Raw genomic sequence first — 24,062 nt, 5'->3', positions numbered from 1 at the left:
AGCTGGAACGGTCGACAGTTCACATGTACAGAACCGACTTTCTCTCCATGAAACGTGTATGTCCCTAGTGGAGCCTATGTTGGATTTGAGGGACGGAATGAATGGACAGATACGTTGCATGACGACTGGATTAGGTTACTAGGAGAACAGCGCAATAAGGAGAGCGAAGCAGAAGGTAGGCTGTCTACGAGGGGGAAGAGAAAGCAGACAGCTAGGAAAGGGAGGCCGTACTTGGAGACTCTAGACCACGATAGTTATATATCACGGACTGACCCTAGGGTCCATGACGACAGATTGGGCGCTGCTCCTGAAAACAACGAAGAGTATCGCAGCTATCTGGCTGGATGTTTTGTAGAACAATTCGAGTATTTTGGACAGGAGGAATCGTAGAAAGAGCGGCATATGACGACTGGAAGAGGTCTGAATACCTTTGCGCAAAAAAAGGAGGCTAGGATACGTCCCGGAGAAGCGGTCCAGGGCTTTGTGAGGCCGCGACTCCAGGAGAAGTTGGATACAACAGCGAGGAGAAGAGCGGGTGTCCATCTCGTGGGACACTTCCAGGGTAAAGTGGCTGCTGGCCCGTGACCTCGACCAGGAGAGAGTTCATCGGACCTGGCAGGTATTAGAGACCATACGACTCGGAATGTCTACCATTAGTGTTCTCTCCTTCATTTTACACTAGTTTAGTCGGAGTCGCTTGTTAACTGTCATTAGATAGCTTTGGCCGGCTGTCAGTCCAAGCCACGGCTTGGACAATGCAGCCTTTGGTACGCTTGTACGTCTGGGAGGAGCTGGCATCGATAATAACAACAATAATAAGAAACGCAAACGACGCGGTTCAAACAACGAGAAGATTTGATTGAATAGTTTACAATACGCAGGTTTGTGGAGAACACGAGAAATTTAGGTTTTTTATACTCGATAGACGACGCGTTCTCTGTTCCGTCTTCACCGCGTCGTCATCTTGTGCATACAAAACAGTGGTGCATAACTCCAACGGTGCTGTAATTATCATGGGCGTTAGCACGATGATACCCTTTGTTGTAATGGTGCCTACTAAAGATTGAATGTTCAATTTTCGTTCGCCAAATCTAACCCTGGCTAGTCGCCAGTATTACCCTTGTACGGAGTACTAAAAGCCTAATACTGCCCAAGGCTTGAAGGACCCGCTTTCAGGATGTTATGCGTGAGCTTGTATGCCTAGATCGCCATCGCTGCCAGGCCGCCTGAAGGTTCTATTCGATATAGCAGTGGAATAGCCATACACCTAGGTTGCTGGCCTGAAATCGAGAAGCTGTATTAGTTTTCGAGCGAAAAAGGACAGCATCACGCAAAATAGTGTATACATTGCCTTACAGTATGGGTACAGACTGGAGCCCTTGTACACGCCATTGCCAAGGCTAACGAACTGGAGGACATGTCCGTAGAGATGAAACGGATGGTTACCGGCGTCATTGCTGATAATTAACTTCGCTAGTTCCTTGTGCTTAAAGACCAGGGTATAGCGTGTTTCCATAAGCCTCAAAAGAGCTCGAGAAATTGCTCATGCTTAGACCTATGTATAAAGTAAGGACCTCGGAAATCACTGAACGTAGATCTGTTGACGTAGGCGTCATAAACTCTGCGCGCAGATGACAGCGTGAACTACTTATCAGCAGCAGATATGGCTAGAGGTATACCGGGGCAAGGAGGAGAAGCATCGCCAAAGCAGACCAGTTCGAGATGTGAACAGCGGGCACAAGAAGAGTGGCGGCATTGTCAACAATGATTTATATCGCTCTAATCCGGAGGTCTGAAGGGATGGCGGCGCCGCCCATGGGATAGTTATACGATGAGCAACCCCTGGTTTTGACCGAGATGGAATAGCGCTGTATCGTAAATGCGAGAAAGAGCAGTAGGTAGCCAAAATGGCATGATTGTCAAGAAATAAAATATGCTTGAAGGGCCATGGATACTTCCAGGACGTGAAAAGTATTCGCTGAAGGAGAGCACAGCGGGGTGCATCCCAAGAAATAAATAACACAGCTTATTTTTTGGTCCAAGGCCTAAGATCATTGCTTCAATTCTCATGGCCCTCCTCGTCGAAAGCCGCTGTATTCTAGGCAGCTCTCAGCGCCATCAAATGGGGACGCATTGAATATTTAGAAGTATCAGCACTGAACAAAGAGTGGTGCTTAGCGACCTTGATCCTCTTTGTCCTTAGTTTTGGCTGGCAAAGAAATACTCTTTTCCCTCTCTCTGATAACGAATAATTTTAACCACCATGCCTACTGATGATTCCCTGAGCGAGCATTCGAGCGAGTTGACCTGCCTCGAGGAAGTTACCGCATCGCGTAAGGCAGCCGATGCTCTGGTCTACATACACGAAATATGCCGTGCACAAAAGATCAGAACCGCCAACGTCTTGCTGGCCGATCTGTACAAGAGGGATGGCTTTCTTACAGGCGACCGTTCTATAGGGGAGAAAAGCTTCAAGGCATGGTAGCCCTCCTGGGAGGTCAGATGACTACGGAACTTCTTCAGAGCCGGAGTGCGCTCGTCTGGTGTCCTCATGTAAGAGATTCCGACCGGCAAGGAGCAGTAACTTGGAGCAGGAACTTGGAGCAAGAATTTGGAACAGGTCCTTTGGAGATGAAATGTGACAGGATCTGTTGCCGAATACACCGCACTGATATGAGAATACGTGCAGTGACACAGCAACGTAAGGCTCGAGTTCGAGGAGCTATTGCCCATAGAGACAGTTTTGATATAAAGAATCTATCTCCGCCTCAAAGGTCAGGCACAACGCCATGTTGTGCTTGGTTCTAAGCGTTGCTCTCCTGTACTACTTGAATTTGTGTATTGCAGTTGGAGTTTAGGTGCAACTCTTACTGCACTAATAATCTTTCCAAAGCTCGTATGGCAGGTTAGCTCGCGTTGAATCTGAATATGTGAGCAGGATTTGATCAGATATTAGATCCGAAGTGCATGGGCGCTAATGGCTACTGACGATAGGAAACGAGATTGTTGCCATACCTCGCACCTTTCTCTTTCCAGCACAATTTCAGGCATTACACATGGAACACACTGAAGGACAATAGCATGCGATGAAGAAGAGTAACCAACTCGCTCTAAAGATATGGTCGCAGTCCCTTAAGCCGCCATGCTGATCAACTGCAACAGAGTAGATTAGTTGTCGGGGCTGTTCCTAAGAGCATGAATAAAGTACTGCTTCGGTATTCTTACAAATGCTTATCGATAGGGTTTGGCCATGGCACGCGTTTTCATCATTCTGCGTGTAAACGATGCCGCTAGAATATCAAAAACGATTCTGAGTTCAGGCTATCAGGTCATCGCCAGTACTCCGGCGGGCTTTCCTCAAAGCTGGAACCAAATCGAGAAAGTGGCAGCACTCTTGCGCAGGGACAGGCGCCAACCTCCTGCCTTCCTTAGTGCGAGAGTGTATCAGAGACTACTCGCATTCTTGAACAATTGCAGACGGTTATCGTCCTCGATATCGATGTCAATTTCGATAGCACATTCATTACTCCTCACTCTTTTTCCTTGGGACACTCCGACCTGTAACCAAAACTCGATTCAACCCAGACGGATTGCCTACAATTCTTGTCAAGCACTTCATCTAAGCCATGTTAAGTGATATCAATGCGGAATGCATCCCGCACAACCTCTGGCCCTGCTTGCATACATGTTGAAGCTGACGTACAGTTTGTTGAGCGGCTATGTCCTTCCTACATAAACAATGCTAATAAATGCGTCGCCCTTTCTCCTTGTGTGTTCCATCCTCCACACCATCACCACTTATTCCGCTTCCTCACGTCTCTCCTTCTCCTTCTCTCCCTCCACTAACCATGCGAAATAGTCATCTTCTATTACCAAACGGTACCTCGGCATTTTAAATTCGTACATGTATCATACACCAGGATTCAAGCAATAGCGTCAAGAGCGACGACGACCTCAAGCCCATTTCCATGTCAACACCACTGCCTTCTTCGAGCTGAAGCTTTTCAATCGAGAGAATAAAGACCGAGATCGATGACAGAACCTATCGCTGCGTGCTAGGATTAGGCAACAGCGAATATGCCTGCGACATCCCAATACCGTCACCAGGAGACTGAGATTGAGGCGGAATCATAACAGTAGGAAATATGGTGGGTAGGACTGGTGGAAGTCCTCATGGATTGTAACAGTGATATCGTACGCTGTGAAGGTCCTTGAGCGTTCCGCAAGTATAGTATTCAGAATGGTTGCCAGCAGCAGGGAGTAGGATAAACGCGCCGTCCGGAAAAATCGCATGATAAACGGTGAACGAATATCATGGGGCGAATATGTCTTTCCCCAAGAGGTCCTGTGCTCTTATATGCTTGAAGCGGGTGAAATGCCTTTCCCTTTTGGTACCCAGCTAGGCAAGAGATAATGCGGTGATGAATTGATCCCGGTCGCTTTATCTTCAGTTATCCCTCATCTGCACATCTGCTATATCTAACTTGTATTCTATCCCCTCTTTCAATCTTCTACATGGTCTGGCGTAGAATTTTTTTATAGCCATTTATTCCAATTGCTCAAAAAACAATGCTGACAGTTGATATCGTCTAGAGTTGATAGCCGCCGTTGAATTTCATTATTTTTCGTGCTTGTTGTTTAGTGTTTCGCGTTGATTTGTTGACGGATATAGTTACGAGTGGGGAGTGGGAAACCAGGATAAGGATGACGAAGAAGCATGCCTCCAATGAAATCCGATCAAGTTTTTCCGTTGTAATATCCTCCTTCTTCTCCTGGTTGTTTGATGAGTAGTTGCCGTGGTTCGTTATGGTCTGCCCATTTACTTGGCGGTTTTCATGTTGCGCATGGTCCAGTAGGTACCTAGAAGCATTATTAAAAAATAACGCGTTAATTAATCCGTATCACCGTCAATGGTTTAGCTTTCATACGAAATATGTCATATTGGCTTACCACTGGCAACGGGAGGCTGGTCTGGGGAAGCGGTCCACTTGTAGTTACGGATGACGGGCGTAGGGGGCAAGTTGGTGGGTGTGTACAGGGGTGACTTTGCATTCTGGAGAACCTCAGTCAAGGAGATATTCTCGCCAGTCTTGGCAAGAGCCGACTCTCCAGATCCAATACTACAAATCAAATCAAAGCCAATCATTAATATGATTAGTATCGCTTTCTCATTGCCATCCATGTACTTTGCCGATTCGAAGCAAGAAAAAAAAAGCTGTTTACGCCAGGGCTTCCTTGGCAGCGATCAATCCAGCGACCTCCTCCTGAGAGTAGACAGCCAGACGAGGATAGTTTCTCCTGACATCACGTCCATAGTAAGGGTTTTGTGCAATGTCGCTAGCCAAGGGATCTTTGGGGACATGGGGCTTGGGCTGGCCGCTATTCATTCATTACAGCAAAAAATCAAGGGGGTTTAATCCTGTGTACTTCCGGCTCATACGGCACCATGTTCCTGATATTGTATAATCGAACATTGGTGAATTGACTGCAAAAATCGCATTCGACAGTAAGATTGTCTTTACCCAGGAGCGATAAAACGAAACTCTTTGGCGTCGGGCATTCCAGTTGAGACTTTGGGGTTCTATTAGAAGGACCAGGTGCATAGTTAGAAAAGATATTAAGGCGCGTTATTTCCCCGTGAGGGTTTTTCCTACAATGAACAAACCGGAAACGAAGAGAGAGTAGCGAAGATAGGAAGAGCAATGACAAGGTAGAATGTACCACAGTGAGGGCCTTGCGGACCGAGTTCCAAAAGGCGGATTTGGCCATGGTGTAACTGTTAAATGTTGGCGTGGGGATAGAGATGAGATGCCTTTTTCCGCGAGGTGCAATCCGAACCAACCTAACGTCCGACTGATTGAACAAAGTCACACAAATACAAACACACGTGATGCGTACAATCTTTGGGAGTTTATTTATCTAGTGAGATGAAAATGGTAGCTCTGCATAGTGCAGCGCCTGCTTAAGCGAATCGGCCTGATGCCGATATCGACTCGCCAGCTTGCCATCCTTGCCCCAGCACACCCTGAGCTCCTGCAGAGTTTTGGGGTCCTCGACCATAGGGATCAAAGATTTGAGATATTGCAGCAGCTCTCGAGATGATTCCGCCTGGGCCCGCCTCTTCATCTTCCCTGCAGACTCCTCCTCTTCACCCGTCCGCTTCGTTCTCTGCAGCTGTTTCTGCGCGGCTTTGCTACTTGAAGCTGCAGCTGCAACTGCAGCTGCAGCTCGACCGCCCTTGCGCATGGCGTCCCGTACAGCTTTCAGATCCCTTTCGTCGTCGCTGTCCAGCATATCCGCATCCTCCTCGTCGGACTTTTCCTGATCACTCTCCTCGATTTCTATCGTCGATTCCTCCAAAAGCAGATTGGCCAGTAGGTTGGCAATCTTGCAGGTGTAATATCCTTGGATCGCCTTCAAGGGGTGGTGGCCTACGTATGTCTCATTCAGTATCCGCTGCAGTTCGATCGACCGACGCAATGCAAACGTCCAGTTTTTGTGACTCACTGCCTCATCGAACCCGTTTTGCTCTAGCTGACGAACAAGGTGGTGAAGTGCACTGCGACAAATCAGATTCTCTGTAATTGAACTGGAGTCGTTATTAATTGTCGCTCTTCCTCCTGTCAGGGTTTTGTACGCATCCTCAAAGTACCGCAATGCTCGCGGTGACAGTTCCTGGACCGTTTTGATGCCTCCTACGATAGTTGGCTTTGCGGCGCCTCCCTCTGTTGCTTCTAGTAACTTTACTTTTGCCAATTCAAAGTTCCTGGAGCGTGCTTTCGATCCGCTGGAAGGTGACGAACTATCGTTCATTTCGCGCACAAATCCCAAAATGAGTCGCTGTGCTTCTTCCTCGTTCTCCTTGACGAGTTCCTGAGTGAGCTCTGTAACTTGACCGCAATTATCGCATCTTAGCTCCACCTTGTTGTAGATTCGAAGTTGGGACTCAATGGCTAGGATTGATTGAGGCCTATTGATTGAGTGACACGCATCATTAGGACAGATAAAGCCTTGCTTGGGGTCCTTGGATGGCTCAGGCAATGGCCCTGGGACGATCTGTGTAAGTGCCTCTGTTTCTGGTTGGATAAGTGGATTGGCGGGAAAGTATTTGCAGAGCGGGCAGTGGCATGTAAAGCGGTATTGCGCCTTCAGCTGTTTCTGCCGTTCCTGAGTGGTACTGATCTGGTCAATGTAGCTGATAGTCATCTATACAAAGATGAACGCACTGTCGTCAGATAAGACAATTCTTCACTGTTCAATATCGGCTTGTCAAACAATCCGCCTATGAGTAATGTACCTCCTCGCCCGGCTGAATGTCGCGGATGACTCTGCACTCAATCCTTGGACCCTTGAATGTGTACACACAGTTTGGAATACACGAGTGATTCATGAACGGCATGCACTGGACGTACAGCGCCAGACCAACGGCAGTGGTAGTTTCTATGTTAGTGATAGTAAAGCCGTAGGAATCAAGCTTTCTGCAAATATCGATACCTCCTGCACGAGCAGATGCCACGATATCCATGTCCACCTCGCCAGTGCCCATCAGAAACGTGTGTCGATCCTCCTTTGGTATGACTACACAAGACATAGCCACCGCCAGTGTCCTGGCAAGATGACTCGATTCCTCCAATGCGCCCTTTAAAGATGACGATGAAGTAGAAGTTGCAGCAGTGGCTGCCTCGCGTTCCTCCTCGTATGTATTGAGGTACTGCTCGATCCATGTTGATCCGTGTTCGTCGAGCCACTCTTCCTCTTTTTGATCCAGTCCTGAGACATAAACCTCGCTGACCTGTTTCTGGGCCGCATGCAGTTTCCCATGCTCCGCTTTGTATGCGACTGAAGACTTTGCACGCTCCTGCCTCCGAATGATTCGACAAAGTGCGCGAACGGTGGTTGTATCCATAGTGCGTTTCACCCAAACATCCTTCATGGTGGGGTTGGCCATCGATTTTTGGATGCCCTGGCATTCCAGCTGATGATGAAGTTTCCAATCTTTGATTTGACACGCCTATATGTTCGAGTATAATATGAGATGCATTAGTCGCGGAAGCAAATATCATCCATGAAACTGAAGGATCAGCAGCCTATTATAATACTTGCCTTGTTGCAGTACCAGACAATCTTGCATCCAGCACATCGGACCAGCTTTCGCTGACCGCCAGTAGGCACAGATCCTGACGAAGAAGCGGCATCGCCCTCCCCCAACTCCTCCCTCACATCCTTGAAGCATGCAGAGCACACTTGCGACAAGGATGCATCGTTGACCACCTGGCAGTATCCAAGTTCCTTGAAGACAAGAATTCCTGGCTTGAGAATTTCTTTTGCAGCTGAAAAGAGACCCCTCCCCTTGCCAGCAGAGCCGGTTTCTTTAATCTCCACCAAACTCGTTTGTAATCCAGTTCCCGAAGACAATGCAGATGGCGATGTTGCAGGAGGTACTGATGTTGCAGATGTTGTCATGGAGATTGAATACGACTTTGCTTGGGTAATGTCCTCTGCACTTGACGCAAGGTTATCTTTTGCAGTCTGAAAACGCGGCGTTTGATGAAGTGGACGATACGGTTTTTTGGTATTCAATGGGGTATCGCCGCCATCGCTGGATCCTTGCTCCTGATCTAGAAAACTAAGTCGCGCTAGTCCTGGATACACCTCGCCGATGTTCTGAGCGCTCTGCGACTGCACATAGGGGAGCGAGCTGACACTCGCAGAGTTCATACTTTTTATGGAATCTTTTGTCTCCTGGCCGCAGTCATGCTTATCCACGTTTTTACTGTGGTCCAGGTCGTCTTCATTGTCGCTGTCGCTCTTTTTGGTGCGATAGTTTCGTTTCGCTTTGTTGCTGGTGCGAATGATGACTCCCGGCTCTGCTATTGGAAGAGTGTTTGCTTGTTGTGGGGTGATGGTGCTCTGCTGGGGCGCGTCCATGGTGTCTAAGATGGTGCCAGCGATGGGAGTGTGAAATGGTTGTTGCAGTGTAGTGATGAGAATGCCGAGGAGCTTGGGGAAAGCTGGCAGACAGTAAGTGACTGCCGATCTAATTATGCCGCCACCAAATGAGGGCAAAACACGCGCAGAAATGGATACAAAAAAGCTGACACAAAAAGAATGGCCATATTTATTGGGAGGAAGGGACTCCGCAAGCACTTGCGTATTTATGTAATGGTGTATACATTAGCCTAGTAGTTGATGACGGCGCGAATGCTATAGGCGCCATAAGATGTGAGAGAAGTGTGGTGAGAATAAAGATTATAGCCATATCAGAGTATATACATATCATATTCATGACTGTTGCATACCAGTCGCCGTCCCTCATAGCATCAAAGGCCTTGTTGATGTCCTCTAAACTAAAGTTGTGGGTGATGAACTCGTCAATCTTGATCTTTCCAGTGAGATAGTCCTGGACAAGGCCGGGCAACTCCGTGCGTCCCTTGACACCACCAAAGGCAGATCCTCTCCAGACGCGTCCGGTAACCAACTGGAAGGGACGTGTCTGAATCTCCTGGCCAGAGGCGGCAACTCCGATAATAATGGACTCGCCCCAACCCTTGTGGCAAGCCTACATACATGCAGATTGAACGGGATTGTCAAAGGAACTAGTTAGATCGGCTCATCTCAATTGTACAACACGATCAAGCGCGCCAATGAGCATGACTAAAGACTTGCTTCCAAAGCGGCCCTCATGACATTGACGTTTCCAGTGCAGTCAAAGGTATAGTCCAAACCACCGTCCGTGATCTCGACCAAATACTGCTGGATGGTCTTTCCCTCGGGCAGCTCCTTCGAGTTGATGAACTCGGTGCATCCCATCTCTCTAGCCAGCTTTTCCTTCTTGGGGTTGACATCGATTCCAATGATGGTGGTGGCACCAGCCTGCTTGGCACCCTGCAAAACACTAAGGCCAACACCACCCAACCCAAAGACAGCGACACTATCCCCCTTGCCGACCTTGGCGGTGCGAGTGGCAGCACCGTATCCGGTGGTAATTCCGCAGCCCAGCAGGCAAACCTTTTCCAAAGGCGCCTCCTTGGTAATCTTAGCCACAGAGACTTCGCAGACGACAGTGTACTCGCTGAAAGTAGAGCAGCCCATATAGTGGAAGATCTGCTTTCCGTTGCAGGTGAAGCGGGAGGTACCGTCAGGCATCAATCCACGGCCCTAGTGAAATCATACAATTGAGGTCAGTATACAAAACGCAGCGGAGAAAGAAAATAGAGGCTAGTTACCCGCTCCATTGTCATATGAGCTACGCTACTATTTATGCACAAACATAAAAGCAAAGTACACGCCAAGTACACGCCAGTTACCTGGGTCTCGCGGACTTTTCCGCAGAGATTAGTCTTGCCGCTCTTGCAGAACTTGCACTCACGGCACTCAGCAGTGTATAGAGGGATGACATGATCGCCAGGCTGGACACTGGTCACCCCCTCGCCGACCGACTCAACGATTCCACCTCCCTCATGCCCAAAAATGACAGGGAAGAGCCCCTCGGGATCTAATGGCAAGGGAGTTTAGATTCTTGCTCTCAGACGATCATTGGAATACTACTCAATGAGTTCCTTCCTTACCAGATCCTGAGAGGGTATAGGCATCTGTGTGGCAACTAAAAGAGTCGATGTCTCGTCAGTTCCACATCCAACGCCTCCGATACATCGTTATCAGTACGATAGCAAGCTAAAGAATGGCACATACACTCCGGTAGCAACAATCTTGATACGAACTTCCCCAGCCTTGGGTGGGGCAACTTCAACAGTTTCGAGTGCTAGTTGTTTAATAGTCGCAGTGTAAAAAAGCAACTGAGTTGAAGAAAACAAGGAGGCGATCCCTAAATGTTCTCTGGCATTATCGGCATCAGACGCGAAAACGAATTATTGCATACTCAAGGGCTTGCCGGCTTCCCAGGCGACAGCAGCACGGCAGGTGATGGGCTACTCGAGTCGCTCAGGCATGATAAACGTAAGCAAAGAGAACTTTCACATGTATAGACAGTTGTGTCAAAACACTACTTTCGAGCGAGCTGAGCACCTTTCCAGCGGTCATGTTGTAGGGTCTTGAGGTTTCAATGATTCAATGATGAAGAGTAATGAAAATTGTCGAAACTAATTCCTCCTTATTCGAGCTGGTTCTCGGGTGTCACGTGCAGGATGGCACAACAGGTACGCTAGTCTAGGGAACGCGTGGTTTATTCATTCATATTACAATATTACAACAGACCCGAGTCCTCAATAACTGCAGCTGCAGCTGCAGCTGCTTGTTCTCTGGGGTAATAATCCAACGACTGTGCTGCTTGTTCGTAGTGATGAAGATTCTCCACTTGATCTACTCCTGTGCTAACGTCCGCGGCGCTACCGCTTGCCGACACTTCTGGTGTTGATGTAGGTGGAGAGGAAGCTGGATACTCTGTTGCACCGACGACAGAGAAGATGTTCTTACCGACTCCCATCATTAACGCCGCATAAGATGATCCACCTTCTGTCACTTGGGGTGGAAAGATCTCGGCCTTGAGATTAGGGAGGAATTTGTTGATCCTATTCCAGGTCACATTCCACAAGCTGTCTGGGCTGTTGGCAGTTGCTTCTGAAAACGTTTCTGAAGTAGACATGACCAATAAGCAGTTCTTGAGCGACTCTGGTACGGCCTCGTACTAAATTGGAGAAGGGAGTAAGACAGGATCCGTTGGATGAACATTTCGCCATCGTGTGCATAATTAAGAGCACCAGGTCCATGACACTCAATACGTACCAATTGGTCGCTCTGCGCTGTCTGCATGAATGCGTCCATGTAATCTAGTACGTTCATCCAAAGTGCTTGCAATCCTTCCCACTCCAACAACCGGAAGTAATAATGCAAGAATGTCTTGCATACAATCGCGCATGCCTTGCTTCGCGTCTCCTCAAAACCGGCAGGATCCTGCTGCACAATTTCGGCTCTCAAAAGATCCTCCAGCAATTTAAACAAGACCTTGTCAAACACAACCACCCACTCTGGGATCCTATCTGTCACAATCTCAGGCAAAAGCAATGCTCGCTGAAGGTAGATCATCGCATGGTTTCGGACATCCCGGCACGGATTCGAACACTGCTGCGTCAGGCCAACTAGAATCGGGAACCAATACGCGGACCAAGTCAAGTCGGCGCTCATTTTGGATTGCGAAATCAATCGGGGTGCCTGGCTGTGCAACTTGTATAACATTTCCACCGCCTTCTTAGCCCGCTCGACAGCGCTGGCCTGAGCTTTAGACATCTGGCTCTTGCCCCCTCGTTGGCCACTCTCCTGTCTCATCACACTCTCTGCCCCAACAGCACCTGCAGCGGCGAAACGGATCAGCAGGTCTACGCAGTCGGCATAGTTCTCTACGCTCACATTCCCTCCGCCGTTCTCGGCTACAAACATGCTGATTGCCTCAAAAGAGTACTTGGCTGCCTCTGGATGGTTGGAAGTCGACGATAGCAGCGCGAAAAGGACATCCCAGTTCAAGTTGGGTCGGACGCAGGAGGTATCGGCCTTGAGTAAGGTTAAAACGCCCGCCATCATTTGCTCCGCTACCTCTGGCACGACGTCAATAGGAAGGCCCAACAGCAGGTCCAGAGCATCCAATACCTGCTTTGACATGTCGTCGTTGTGCGCCAAGCGGATACAAAGCCTCAGCAGGCCCACGACCGCACGCTCGACGAGCAGCACACTCTGTAATCCAGCCTCACGAATGATGTCGCTCAAATGCTCAAACACAATGGGCCACAGCGCCTGGACACGATATCGGTTCTGAACGGTCAGACTGATCATAAGTTCCAAAAAGAACACGCTGGCTGGGTTGTACAGCTTGGAGGGGGTAGGTGACTTCGTTGCCTTGGTGACTGAGTTTCCATCTGCCACAAACTTGATTGCCTCCATAAGCTGGGTAAGAGGCAGGTCTTCCAGCAATCGAATGTCCGTGAACAACTCTTCCAGACGACAGGCAGCAACGCAGTCAGCAGTGCAGCGCGTTGATTCAATTTCCTCTGGCGTCGGCTCCTCACGAGCGGTCTCGTATGAATAGGAAGAGGACAGCAGGTACGAAGAAAGAGTCGAGAGCAGTGAACTGTCCTGCCGGACTTTATCCTTGACCTCGGGTACGACGGGCGCCTTCAAAAGGATCATTGTGGTTCCTGCCAAAAAGTCCTCCACCTCCAACATCGATCCTGGAAGAAGGTTATTGATAAACAGGTTCTTGATGATTTCCAAAATAGGCTTCCATCCAGCACGTATCATGTTGCCGTGCTCATTCGCCACTCCGAACGCCACCACCGCGGCCAATTGTCCTTTGTAACTCTTTCCAAATTGCACTGCGAGGTCGCTGACGGTGATTGCGGTGCCGTCTACGACGACGTCGCGATTGTCGGCCGGGTTGTGCGGAGTGTCCAGCAATCCGGTCATCCTTGCTAACGACATTGTCACACGGTCAAAAATCTCGGGGAGCTGGTAATGGGCCGCCAAAATGGCACACTGGTAATAGCCGGTTAGCGACTTTTGCAGCGTTGCATCATCTTGCGCCGTGTTGAACGCTATCGAAACAATATATATGAGCAAAAGCACTTAGTATCGATTCTAAATCCGAAATTCGTATCTTTGACAAATTCTTTCCTACTTACCATAGGAGATGGCAGACATGATGGGCTTCCATGATGATATGAAGAGCTCCTTGTCGTACATCGATGTACTGGAAATGACAAGCGGCCCAGTAGTCTCAGCTCTGCGTAAGAGTTCCTTCCAAGCATAGTTGAATCCAAGCTGTCCCTCATGTTCTTGCGGCAACACAATCTCGCGTTTCCGGATGGCCTCGTAGATCTCTGCCAGGTACTCTGGTGGAAAGTTCTCTCCGTTGTTGACTCCTCTCAAGTTCTTGCTGAACTGCTCGAGAGACATGCGCCCTTTGACGCCACGGTTGTGTTGATCCGTGTTCAACATCACAACTGCATACCCGAGAATGAACGCGGCGTCTTGAGAGGCAATAGCCTTCGGCTTGGTGGCAAAGTAGGTCGCAGCAAACAACTCCATGACCCTTTCAATCTGCTGTGATTCACCGGGCAGCCGGAATGTCTCCAAAAGCTCGCGAAGCGACTCATCAAGGCGTTTCTAATTGGGGATACAGACGTCAGAGTACATCATAATATATGAGGCATTGGTAGATATACGAATTCACAACATTCGAGCTTACCCCATGGAAATCAAAGAGCTGGATAAACGCCTTCAAAACTTCGGAGTTGGCAGGCTTGGCAAGGTATTCGCCAAGCAATCTCTTGCTCAGGCGCGTGCTCGTTTTGAGGAAATGGGCCACGCCCACAGGATCATTCAAACTCGAGATCATCTTGTGAGCTAAACACCGTAAATTAAACAGAAATTCAGCGAAAAAAAAAAAAAAAAAAAAAAGACAGGCTCTGCTGTTTTTCTGAACGTTACCTTCCAAATACGCAAGGCCCGCCTTAGGATTTTCATCAAACTTGGCTGCGCCCTTGACCAAAATTTCTTTCTGCAGTCTTCGCTCACGAAGTGTGTCATAGCTCTCCAAACCCTTTTCAAGGGCTTTTGCTTCATCCTAATTCGCAGTATAATCGCATATTAGAACGGCATCAAAAAAGAAAGTGGCGTTTCGATATCGGCACCATACGCCGAGGCCTTTACCTTTGGAGTCGACAAACGGTCCACCATGTGGTTGATAAAGAGCAGCAAGGAGTCCATGCAGAGCATATGCGAGCTACTGGCGGAGTATGTTGTCGAGTCGGGAAATGCATTCTATTGTCGCAGCACACGTGTTAGATCGTAGCACAACCATGCTAAACATGTCAATCCTCTCATGATTGGGACCTTGCGCTTACCCTAGTCAAAAACTTGATCATATCCTGGAACATGTCACCGCAGTCCAGTCCACAGTCGTAGTTGACCCAGAGATCAACCATGAATGTCGGTGCACGAGCAAACTGACTTAAGCACTCCAAAAGCAATTCTCGAACTTCTCCATGCGCAACAGTCGTGTCCGGCTTCTCCCCCTTCGAACTTTTAACAGAGGGACTTGGTGATCCAGCGCGCGAATTGTTGTCGGGTTCTGGAGTGGCAACTGTGGGTCGAAGAGGCTCACCAAAATCGGGATTGTATGGCAAAGGCTTCAGCGCGAAAGCAGGCGGGCTCAGGCGTTCTAACAAGAACGAAAGAAAGAGCTCCTGCTGCAACTTCAAATGGGATTTCATAGTGTCGAAAACAGTCGAGATCACTCGCAGCGCCAACGTCAAGATTGGAATGTTGTCCGTCCTCGCCAACTAACAAGGAAAGTAGAAATAGGATTATAATTAGGATGGCCGACCGATACACCTTTCATGCAATACCATGTATCATACTCCGCGTCTCATACCTGGAAGAGATATTTGCACATGTCATCCGCTGCGAGCGACATGAGTGCGGGAAACTTGGTGATGCTTTTTCCACCGACTTCCAACGCAACATCCAAAATGCTTAGGGCCATCAGGCGCATGCGATCCGTATGCTGTTGATCGTGTGGATTCAAAAGTGAAATTAGCACTCGCAAGAGCTCACGGATCGAAGGAAGGCCATAGGATTTTGGTGCTAGCGTAATGAGGAAGAATAGACCAATTCTGTAAGTTGAAACCCAGAGCACGATGTTAATTTTCAGCGCTTTTGGAGTATAGAGACTTACGAGCTGTCTCCAGCAGTATCTCCACTAATCCCTGATCGTTGCTCAGAATTAAGTCGTCCTTCACCGTCTTCTCAGCCTCCTGAGCTCCTTTTTTGTCGCTGGCGAGCTCTTGCGCTTTGGATAAAACTGCCTCGGCCTCAGTCTCGACCGTAGGAGGATTGTGGTTAATTGTAAGGTTGACATGCTCCGCGTCCTCTTGAATATTGGCGGCTTGCACAAGAATGGTCTCATTCTCCACAGGATCCTCTGATTCTTTATCAATCGTTTCGACTGGAGCGGTAATGGTTCGAAGCCTATAGTTGTTGCATGAATGAGATATAAGCTCGATATATACTACCAGTATTGCCTCGAATGCGGCGCAAAGTAGCTTACCTTTCAAACATTGTCTTTGTGATGACCGCCATGGTGTGCTCAGCAGATTTTCGTAGCATTTCTATAAGGGAGTTGAATAAATCAGGAGTCAACATGGCTTGATATAATTGACATGGCTCGAGCATAGTGTTCAGCGCTTAATACGTACCACTGAGTTGGAGTTGACAACACATGCTAAGTCCTGTTTCAATCATAGAGCATACAGATTCATCGCTCAAAAAGTCTCCAGGGCCGCTTGTCAAGGCTATACGCAGAACCTGGAGGATCTTCAAAAGAACGATCTCGTCCGAGACCGAATCACTCGCCACGAACTTGCAATGGGTTGCTGCCACCGCCAACCGCTGCATTGCATGCGCCACATTAGGTGAGTCCTGGTCTATTGTGGTTGACGAGTGAATAGATAATCGAATGCAAGGGTCAATAATCTTTTCCATTCCACTTTTTGCAGATATACTGCCGTAGAATTTTCGATTCACATACCAATAATCTTGTACAAGAGGAACTTTTCGACTGAGCTAAGTGCTGCGCCTGTGATGGGTCCGTTCGTGTCGCCGGACTGAATCACCTCCAGAAAAGGGTCCAGCAATGCAACCGCATCCATGTCTTGAACAGCTACAAAGGCAAACAAATTCGAACTTGGTCAGAACATACCGAGTCCAAAATGCGTAAAAACAACCACAGCGATCGATACCTTATCCCTTACCTATAGTTGTAGCGAGGCGCGATCGTAGATCATTGAAGCCAACCATGAGAGGACTCTCCTAAAGATACAGTATCGAGAGGGGAGACATTAACATTGGTACGCCTCAGTAGGGGCGTACAGATCGTTCTTGGCCCTGTACATACCTGATTGCGATAAGTGCCTTCTTTTTGATTCTCGCGTCCACGAAGACCCATATTCATACCCAAACTACCCATACTCAAACCGCTGACGCTCATTCCGGACCAACGCGAGTTTCGTCGCATGGCACTTGTGACAGAGATGATTTCGGCGTGAATGAGATGTGACCACTGGAGCTCATATCCCGGAGCAGCTGTATCCTCTGTGCGAGGGACTAACGAGGGTTTATGTGTTGCAAGCCTGCTTCCAAGAGTTGAGGAGACGGCCGAGGACGATGGAGTTGATGCTGTCGCTGATATTGCCGCCACCGCCACCGCCGTTGACTCCAGGGCGTCCTGTACCTTGAGCGGCATAGAAGATGTCGAGCCTTCGGTCATTCGCTAGAAAGATGACAAACAGTTCTGGTTTGCGGAGAGTCGGCTGACAAGGTGCAAGGGAGAAGATGGGAGTATGTCGTTCGTGTGCCAATCGAGAAAGGGGACCTGTTTCTGCCTCCCAGGGTATGTTGAACAGAAGATAAAAAAGGATGACTGAACGAAGGAGGGATGCAATGAAGTGCCGCTCATCTTTGCCCGGGTTGTGCCACGTATGCACTACTGCTTTAGCTTGTACGTAGATCAGAAATCGAAGCCGGATCACAGCCACCACGGGTGAAGTTGAGTCGCGACGCGATACGGTTCCTGGACGTGGCAAAATGTGGACCTGACAAATTTTCTTCTACGTGTCCATGCTAGACCGACCGGTGTGACGATCGGTTGCCGCCAAAGCAGAGAGTACGGGGAGGGCTAGGCTAAGGATTTCATCAGACAATGTAGCTGACAAGGGGTAAACTGAAAGGCCGCCCCTTGCCCTACAGTAGACAACGGACAGCAGCAAAAGCCGTCGTTTGAATAGACTATCTACCGCTCATATTTATTTCTCGTTTTTGTGTTCAGGCTCAGTTGCAAGGCGCTCTCAGTCCAAATCCTATTCAGGCTGCTGACGAGGGATTCAAATGGGAACCCAACAAGTAATAGTAAGATGGTTATTAAATCAAATAAAACAACCGACAGTACACACCCACGCCCACACTGCGACTGAAAAAGATTAAAAAAAAGATGCTCAGAAATGGAAACCAGGGAGTGTACGCAGGGGTGTAAATGCAATTGAAAAGAAAGCAAAGGTGCAGGCCTAAATGGCACACGTAAATAAGCAGGAGCACAGGGATGCAGGAACAGTATCATTCGTCAAATGCATTTGAAGTGTCGCGGGTGCTTTGAAGTGTCGTGGATGCTTTGAAGTGTCGTGGGTGCTTTGAAGTGTCGTGGGTGCTTTGAAGTGTCGCGGGTGCTTTGAAGTGTCGTGGGTGCTTTGAAGAGGAGGAGAAACGTATAACTGGGAAGACGCGACTGAGCACTCGCCACCATTGCACCCAACATTAGTCTAGCAACTGACTCTTACAAGGAGAAGGAGAGCGAGAGAGGGGGAGACGAATGGATAGGCCTTCAATGGCACTACATTGTACGCACTACAGTACATGCAGACACTAACACTGATGTGGATGGATAGTTGGAAACCATAAAGAAGCACTGAATTTGATGACTGGCGATCCGAGGATCGCTGTAAAAAGATTTAAGAAAAACGAGGGGGATTGGCAGCTTCCTAGACCTGTTCCTGGCACTTTACTCTTTTTTTCCTTCCTCTTCTCCACAAACACATCCACCTCTTCATCACTTATTCTTCATTCCTCATCCCACTCTGTAGCGCCTGTACACTACCTTCTTTCCTCTCATCCTATTCACTCCTGGACTGCTTTAAAAAGTCAGCATCCCTCCCCACACATTCTCTAACGTCCATCCACTGTGCCCTTTCAGCCTGGCTCGTCTTTCTCATCTCGCCATTCCCTCTTGACCAGGCTTCTTTTCCTTGTTTTGGCCTATCTCTTTGCCCTTCTCCCTTAACTTTCTCTTACCTGTATTCCTTTATTCTCCACATCCACTATTCCTCTCTCGCTCTCTTCCTCTCTCGCTCTCTTCCTCTCGCATCAACTAGTGTTCGTACCCCTCGGTGTCTCCCTCTTACTTTACTATATTCTCCGTGCACTGTCCTTCCAAAGCAAATTGGCGCTGTTCCCTCCCCTTTTTTAAGCCCATCTTCCCCGCAACAACTGACAGAACACAGCTAAAGCAATTGACCGGAATATCCGCGTTGTTGCCGTTGTCTATTGTAAGCAGAGTTCTTGTTTACCAAAACCTCGATATAAATACGATTCTTCGGCCATTGGTGCTCATTACTATATATTTTTGGCGGCACTTTCTCTAGTACGTCTTCTTTCCGTCATTCTCTCCAGCTGCCCTCTTTCCTCAGTCCCTTTCGGCTCCTTCTTCTGCCTCGAGGTCTCCAAGGGGCCTTCAATTAATATTTAGCCATGAAGGGACCAAGTCGGTCAGAGTTGATGCTTGCAGATGAAAATCTGGAGTGGATTGAGCAGCACCACCGTAATACAAGCGGAAAGATTGGGCCAGGACTCGACAATCTAAGTGGGGATGAATCCGACTGTGCAGAGAAGCACAAGCAATCCCAATTTTATACACCCGACCCACGAAAATGGACAAAGGAATATCATATCGATCAGGCCATCCAGGCAATCAAACTCCTCAAGGCAGCCTCAAAACCAACTGGCTGGAAGAAACTCCTCAAGCACAAATCCGGCTGCCTAGTCTATCAGTCCACAAACAATGGAGACAAACATCCCACATTTAAGGGAGAGCATGTCGTTCGTGGCTATCGGGCACAGGACGTCTTTTCGGTAGTAGGCGTACGGAAGCTGTGGGAGTAAGTATCGACACAGGACACAGGACACAGGACACAGAAATAGAAATTAGTAATTATGTTGACAATTTTCTAACCAACCTGGATATCCTTTTTTTATTCATCTACTTTAGTGATTGGTATGATGAGCTAAGCTGCGTGGAATCTTACGACGATGCGACTAATCTCATGTACATGGTTATGAAGAGTACACTTTCATCAAAGTATGTATACATGTCCTTCCGCAATCAAGTGTTGGAGAACCGCGCTTTTGAACTGTTGTTTAACATGTACCTGCTCTCTCATAGAACACGGGATATATCCATGGTAGAGAGGATAGAAATGGAGCGCGACGGGACTATTTACTTCGCTTCGTGTTCTGTGGAGTCCAGCAAAATCCCCCGGATATCAGGCAAAGTCCGAGCTGATATCTTTGTCGCAGGATGGATAATCCAGCCTCTGCCCTCCAACCCGCCAATCAGCAAGATTACCTATGTAATTCAGACAGACTTACTGAGCAGGCTTCCAAAATTCATCGCACGAAGAGCGCTCGCAAAGCGGCCACTTGTTATCACCACTATCGAGACGCATCTGAAAAAGAACGGCGCACCTATGGTCATGTCCACCCTTGTCTCAAAAATTGCCAACCGACACCGCAGCCTTAGTGAGCCTCTTAAACCTGACCGGTTCACTTTTGCGGAGCAGGAGGCTGAGGAAAAGGTGCAGTCCGGATCAGCATTCCTCTCGCCTCTTGGACCTTTTGACCCGGAAAAGGATGTAGAGCGGCTAGACGACAGAGACGACTCGGAGGATGAAGACATTCGATTAGATATGGCAGTAGCCAAGGACAACTCGCCTGCCTGGAACTCCATGAATCCTGTTGCTCCCAGTCTTATATCGAATCAGTCTCTCGCTCCTTCGATCTTCACGCCAGAGTTCGTAGAGAACAATGCCGCCATCGGAGATACGGCACTTTTTGGCGACTCGCAGCTGTTTGGCAAGGGTGGCATCGTGGGGGGCACACTTCGGCACGAGGATGAGACATCCGTGGAATCCTATGACGAGCCACGGTCGCATTCATCTCAAATCGCGCACAAATCGGCTCCTGGTTACGAACAAGGCAGACCACTATTGCCTCCACAGGTCGCCAGGACAGCATCTATAGAATCAGATACCCGGCATCAACAGGAGATCTATGGAGGATCTTCAATGACACCGCCCCAAAGGATAGAATCGCGATCCAGTTCCAGACCTAGGAATGCTGCATCATCAACCATAACACGGTCAAACCCGCCGCATGTTGTGACCCCGGCTACGCCTCCTCTAACGCCTACTACATCGATCGATGGCAAGGACGCAACATCCGATTCAGACGCCTCTATCACGCCCAAAGTCAAGGTTGTTCCACGAGCACCAAAACAACATGTCCCTCTGGATACTGCCCTGCCTGCACGGCCGAGCTCGATGGCATTTGCAGCATTTGGTATGCGGTCACCCTCGGACATCATGGAGGCTCGTCGCCACAGCACTTTGATCAGTCGAAGCTCCTCATTTGCGCCCCGCCACAGCCAGATCATGCCCATCCGCGGGAACCCCCACATCACCCTCCATGGACTAAACAGAGCATCAACACCTATCGGCCAGCTTTCCAACGCAATGAAGAGAAGTTCGACTGCCTTTAGTCTGGATTCCAACCGGTCGTCGACACAACTCACGCCAATGTTGGTTCTTCCGCACCGCCATTCTGAGACAGCTCGCAAGGCGTTAGCCATGTTTAAGGTGTTGGCTGCTAGTCCTGAGGACCGCTGGAGAGTTGTGTCGAGCGATGGTACTTTTAAGAGCTACAGTAGAATTATTTCAGGTGCAGGACTTCCCATGCTTCGAGGTGAAGGAATCATCTCAGGAGGTTGGACTGTCGAGCAGATCAACGCCGTGATCGAGTCCGCAGGCTGTCGGCAGATCTGGGACGAGCGTTTTGAGAACATGTCGATTGCGGAGACCTTCAATGCGAACGAATATCTCTTTCATGTCACCCTTCGGGGCATTGGTTCCTTGACGTAAGTTTATTCCTTCGTGTGTTACATGTGAACAACTGCGCCCATATAAGCTAGTTTCAAACCTTTGTTTGCCATCAAAATTGCGACTATAGTGGTCGAGACCTCGCAGGAGTCACCATCATTGATCGCGACCCCCAGACGTCGGCGCTATACAACGTTTCGACGTCAGTTCTTGACTCTACGATTCCTGAAGACCCTGGCCGCATTCGTGCTCTCCTCGAACTTTCTGGCTGGTCATTGCGACCAATCTTTGATGGTCAAGGCAACACAGTTTCCGTCAATGTTACGTTTGTGATCCAAATTGATATCCGAGGAACGCTGCCGAATTCAGTTATCAAGTCGGTGACGGCTAGTATGATGACAGCCGTCGCTCGTTTGAATCAATTCATCAACAAGACAGGGTACCCGCCATACGCCTCCCATATTTCAGGAAGCCGCCTCTTTGACACGTTCGACCCCAAGACTGGACACTTTGAGCTCTGCTACAAGACCTCTCCTGGCTGGACGGAAGTCCGAGTCGGAAGGAAGGTGTACAGAGAGGGCTATGACTTCTTCATCAAGCCCGATGATCCAACCGTGCGCGTCGAGCTGGCTCCAGATTTCGGCGGTGTTCGCGTCTTCACGACACTAGATCATGAAGGCCAGAGCATCATCGCCCAAGTGACCAGGAAAGGACAGAATGATGGCAACCCCTCCAAGCAACAGTCGCTGCAACGGCCACAAGGCGACGACAATGCCGACGACGAGGACAAGTCGGATCAACATGCGCGAGACTCGTTGGTGCCAAGGCGGACAAGGGATAGTCGGGTGTATGAATCCTCAACACCCACGTACGGCGGTCCGTCACTGCGAAAGTCGTCGAGCCATCTAAAGAGTAATGATCAGAAACAAAACGCTGAACAGGTAGACGATGGTTCTTCTGCAGACGCTGGTGGCGGATCCGACCTACGACCGCATGGGGCTCCGTTGTCCATCAGTCGTAAGAGGAGAAGCGCCAGCTACACAACCTTAAGTGCCTTTAACCCTAATCTTGTTATTGCTTCTTCTTCTTCTGATCGACCTGATGAACTACCACAGGCTTCTACGGCACCCAAGGCCTCTCCGGAGTCCGAGAGGAGTCGCTCTAGGAGCCGCACACCCCGTAGTCTGGGCAGCGTGTCTACAGGTGCTCCTCCGCCCTCACTTCCACGTCGCTCTAGCTCACTCAGTCGCTACTCCGTTCCCATCGCCCCGTATCTTCCTCAGGCTAACGCACCACCGCTTCCTATCAACACATCCTTGCCATCCCCCACGTTTGGCAAACGCAAAGCAGAACCATCGCCGTCTTCCTCAGCTTCGACTCCTAGCACGCCTATATGTTCTACAGTCGCGTCCAGCCCAACAATTATGTCACCTTCGATGACTTTAGCACCTATTTCTGTTCCGGCACGGGTCACATCGCCAATGTCCAGTCCAACCCTCGGCCCATTTCACATTCCTCACCATCCTGTGGAACCTATCAATAACGCACGAAAGACTAAGGAAGACGTTGCACCAGCTTCACCAACTGGGAACGTCCCTGCAGGCTCGAGTGACAACGAAAAGTTGCCGAAACCTATCTTGCAGTCTGCGGCCATAATTCCTTCGCATCCTGAATCACCAAAGGCGCTCATCTCGACGGCTAACGCATTTACAGAGGCGTCTGACGCCACCTCGGTATCGCTGAGGGGACTTGGAGGCGACTGCCTTACTCATCAACCCACGGAAGAAACGAAGACAGGCGTTATAGAAGAAGTCACTTCACTGGAAACCATGAGCTCGCCCTTGTCTTCGCCTTTGCCCATGCCAGCAAAGACGATGTGTTTGCTGGAACCAGTCAGCAGCCTCAAGCACAGCAATTCGGCTAGTTCAATTGGCGGAACGCGTCGTGTTACGTTTTCTCCTGATGTCGTGGACAATTCCGAGAACCGAACTCCAATAAGTCGTCTCAGGAAGGGCTCGAAGAAGAAGTCGGTCTCTTCAACGGCTAGCCCGCTCGCTGGGTCGCAGGATTCGAATATCACTGTAACAGCAATCGGGGAAGACGCCAAGAAGAAGATCGTAACAGCGGAAGTAGGAGAGCAGGAATCGAGTGTAGGCGAGGTTTCGGTGCAGGATGACCAAGGGCACGATAGCGATGAGGCAGAATTTGTTGAGGCGTCCTCGGATCTTGCTGGGACTGACGTCGATACAGTCAAGGATGGCTTGCTCCTGAGGCAAGAAGTCGAGGTGCCAAAGAAGAATACATCAACGATGGAGATGAACTACCTGGAGGACTATGAGGAGGCGTGGAGGATGG

The 24,062-nt window shown here is 49.1% G+C and overlaps 6 protein-coding genes across 6 annotated transcripts; 2 read left to right on the top strand and 4 right to left on the bottom strand.

Moving 5' to 3' along the window:
* Nucleotides 1-2,263: 2,263 nt before the first annotated feature.
* BC939DRAFT_480983 (uncharacterized protein) lies at nt 2,264-3,564 on the top strand (the record flags this gene model as incomplete). Its single annotated transcript, XM_051558989.1, has 4 exons — nt 2,264-2,418; nt 2,460-2,553; nt 3,242-3,328; nt 3,433-3,564. The coding sequence occupies 4 exons, from the start codon at nt 2,264-2,266 to the stop codon at nt 3,562-3,564; spliced, it is 468 nt and encodes a 155-aa protein (XP_051407741.1).
* A 992-nt stretch (nt 3,565-4,556) lies between these two features.
* Nucleotides 4,557-5,810, bottom strand: BC939DRAFT_318113 (uncharacterized protein). The gene is made up of 5 exons (XM_051551508.1): nt 5,722-5,810; nt 5,523-5,581; nt 5,224-5,379; nt 4,951-5,120; nt 4,557-4,860 (listed from the first exon to the last, which is right to left on the bottom strand). The coding sequence occupies exons 1-5, from the start codon at nt 5,767-5,769 to the stop codon at nt 4,820-4,822; spliced, it is 474 nt and encodes a 157-aa protein (XP_051407740.1). The 5' UTR covers nt 5,770-5,810; the 3' UTR covers nt 4,557-4,819.
* An 80-nt stretch (nt 5,811-5,890) lies between these two features.
* Nucleotides 5,891-8,983, bottom strand: BC939DRAFT_532588 (uncharacterized protein). The gene is made up of 3 exons (XM_051561664.1): nt 8,104-8,983; nt 7,298-8,011; nt 5,891-7,206 (listed from the first exon to the last, which is right to left on the bottom strand). Exons 1-3 carry the CDS (start codon nt 8,926-8,928, stop codon nt 5,920-5,922), a joined length of 2,826 nt encoding a protein of 941 aa, XP_051407739.1. The 5' UTR covers nt 8,929-8,983; the 3' UTR covers nt 5,891-5,919.
* A 100-nt stretch (nt 8,984-9,083) lies between these two features.
* Nucleotides 9,084-11,072, bottom strand: BC939DRAFT_465215 (S-glutathione dehydrogenase-like protein). Its single transcript, XM_051557475.1, has 8 exons — nt 11,026-11,072; nt 10,880-10,928; nt 10,693-10,762; nt 10,569-10,603; nt 10,308-10,495; nt 9,667-10,158; nt 9,300-9,559; nt 9,084-9,204 (listed from the first exon to the last, which is right to left on the bottom strand). Exons 1-8 carry the CDS (start codon nt 11,038-11,040, stop codon nt 9,180-9,182), a joined length of 1,134 nt encoding a protein of 377 aa, XP_051407738.1. The 5' UTR covers nt 11,041-11,072; the 3' UTR covers nt 9,084-9,179.
* Nucleotides 11,073-11,203: 131 nt separating this feature from the next.
* On the bottom strand, nt 11,204-17,275 carry BC939DRAFT_507197 (uncharacterized protein; the record flags this gene model as incomplete). Its single annotated transcript, XM_051560861.1, has 14 exons — nt 11,204-11,644; nt 11,743-13,541; nt 13,629-14,112; nt 14,195-14,352; nt 14,437-14,572; nt 14,659-14,769; nt 14,853-15,290; nt 15,383-15,594; nt 15,686-15,978; nt 16,058-16,118; nt 16,206-16,433; nt 16,538-16,669; nt 16,761-16,818; nt 16,904-17,275. 14 exons carry the CDS (start codon nt 17,273-17,275, stop codon nt 11,204-11,206), a joined length of 4,923 nt encoding a protein of 1,640 aa, XP_051407737.1.
* Nucleotides 17,276-18,968: 1,693 nt separating this feature from the next.
* Nucleotides 18,969-23,002, top strand: BC939DRAFT_317972 (uncharacterized protein). The gene is made up of 6 exons (XM_051551506.1): nt 18,969-19,103; nt 19,200-19,712; nt 19,823-19,912; nt 19,997-21,745; nt 21,838-22,619; nt 22,823-23,002. Exons 2-6 carry the CDS (start codon nt 19,306-19,308, stop codon nt 22,870-22,872), a joined length of 3,078 nt encoding a protein of 1,025 aa, XP_051407736.1. The 5' UTR covers nt 18,969-19,103; nt 19,200-19,305; the 3' UTR covers nt 22,873-23,002.
* Nucleotides 23,003-24,062: the final 1,060 nt, after the last annotated feature.

Source organism: Gamsiella multidivaricata (assembly GCF_025024155.1).
Source record: "Gamsiella multidivaricata strain RSA 2152 chromosome Unknown BC939scaffold_88, whole genome shotgun sequence".
Classification (NCBI taxonomy): Eukaryota; Fungi; Mortierellomycota; class Mortierellomycetes; order Mortierellales; family Mortierellaceae; genus Gamsiella; species Gamsiella multidivaricata.
This window is presented reverse-complemented; position numbering and strand designations above follow the sequence as displayed.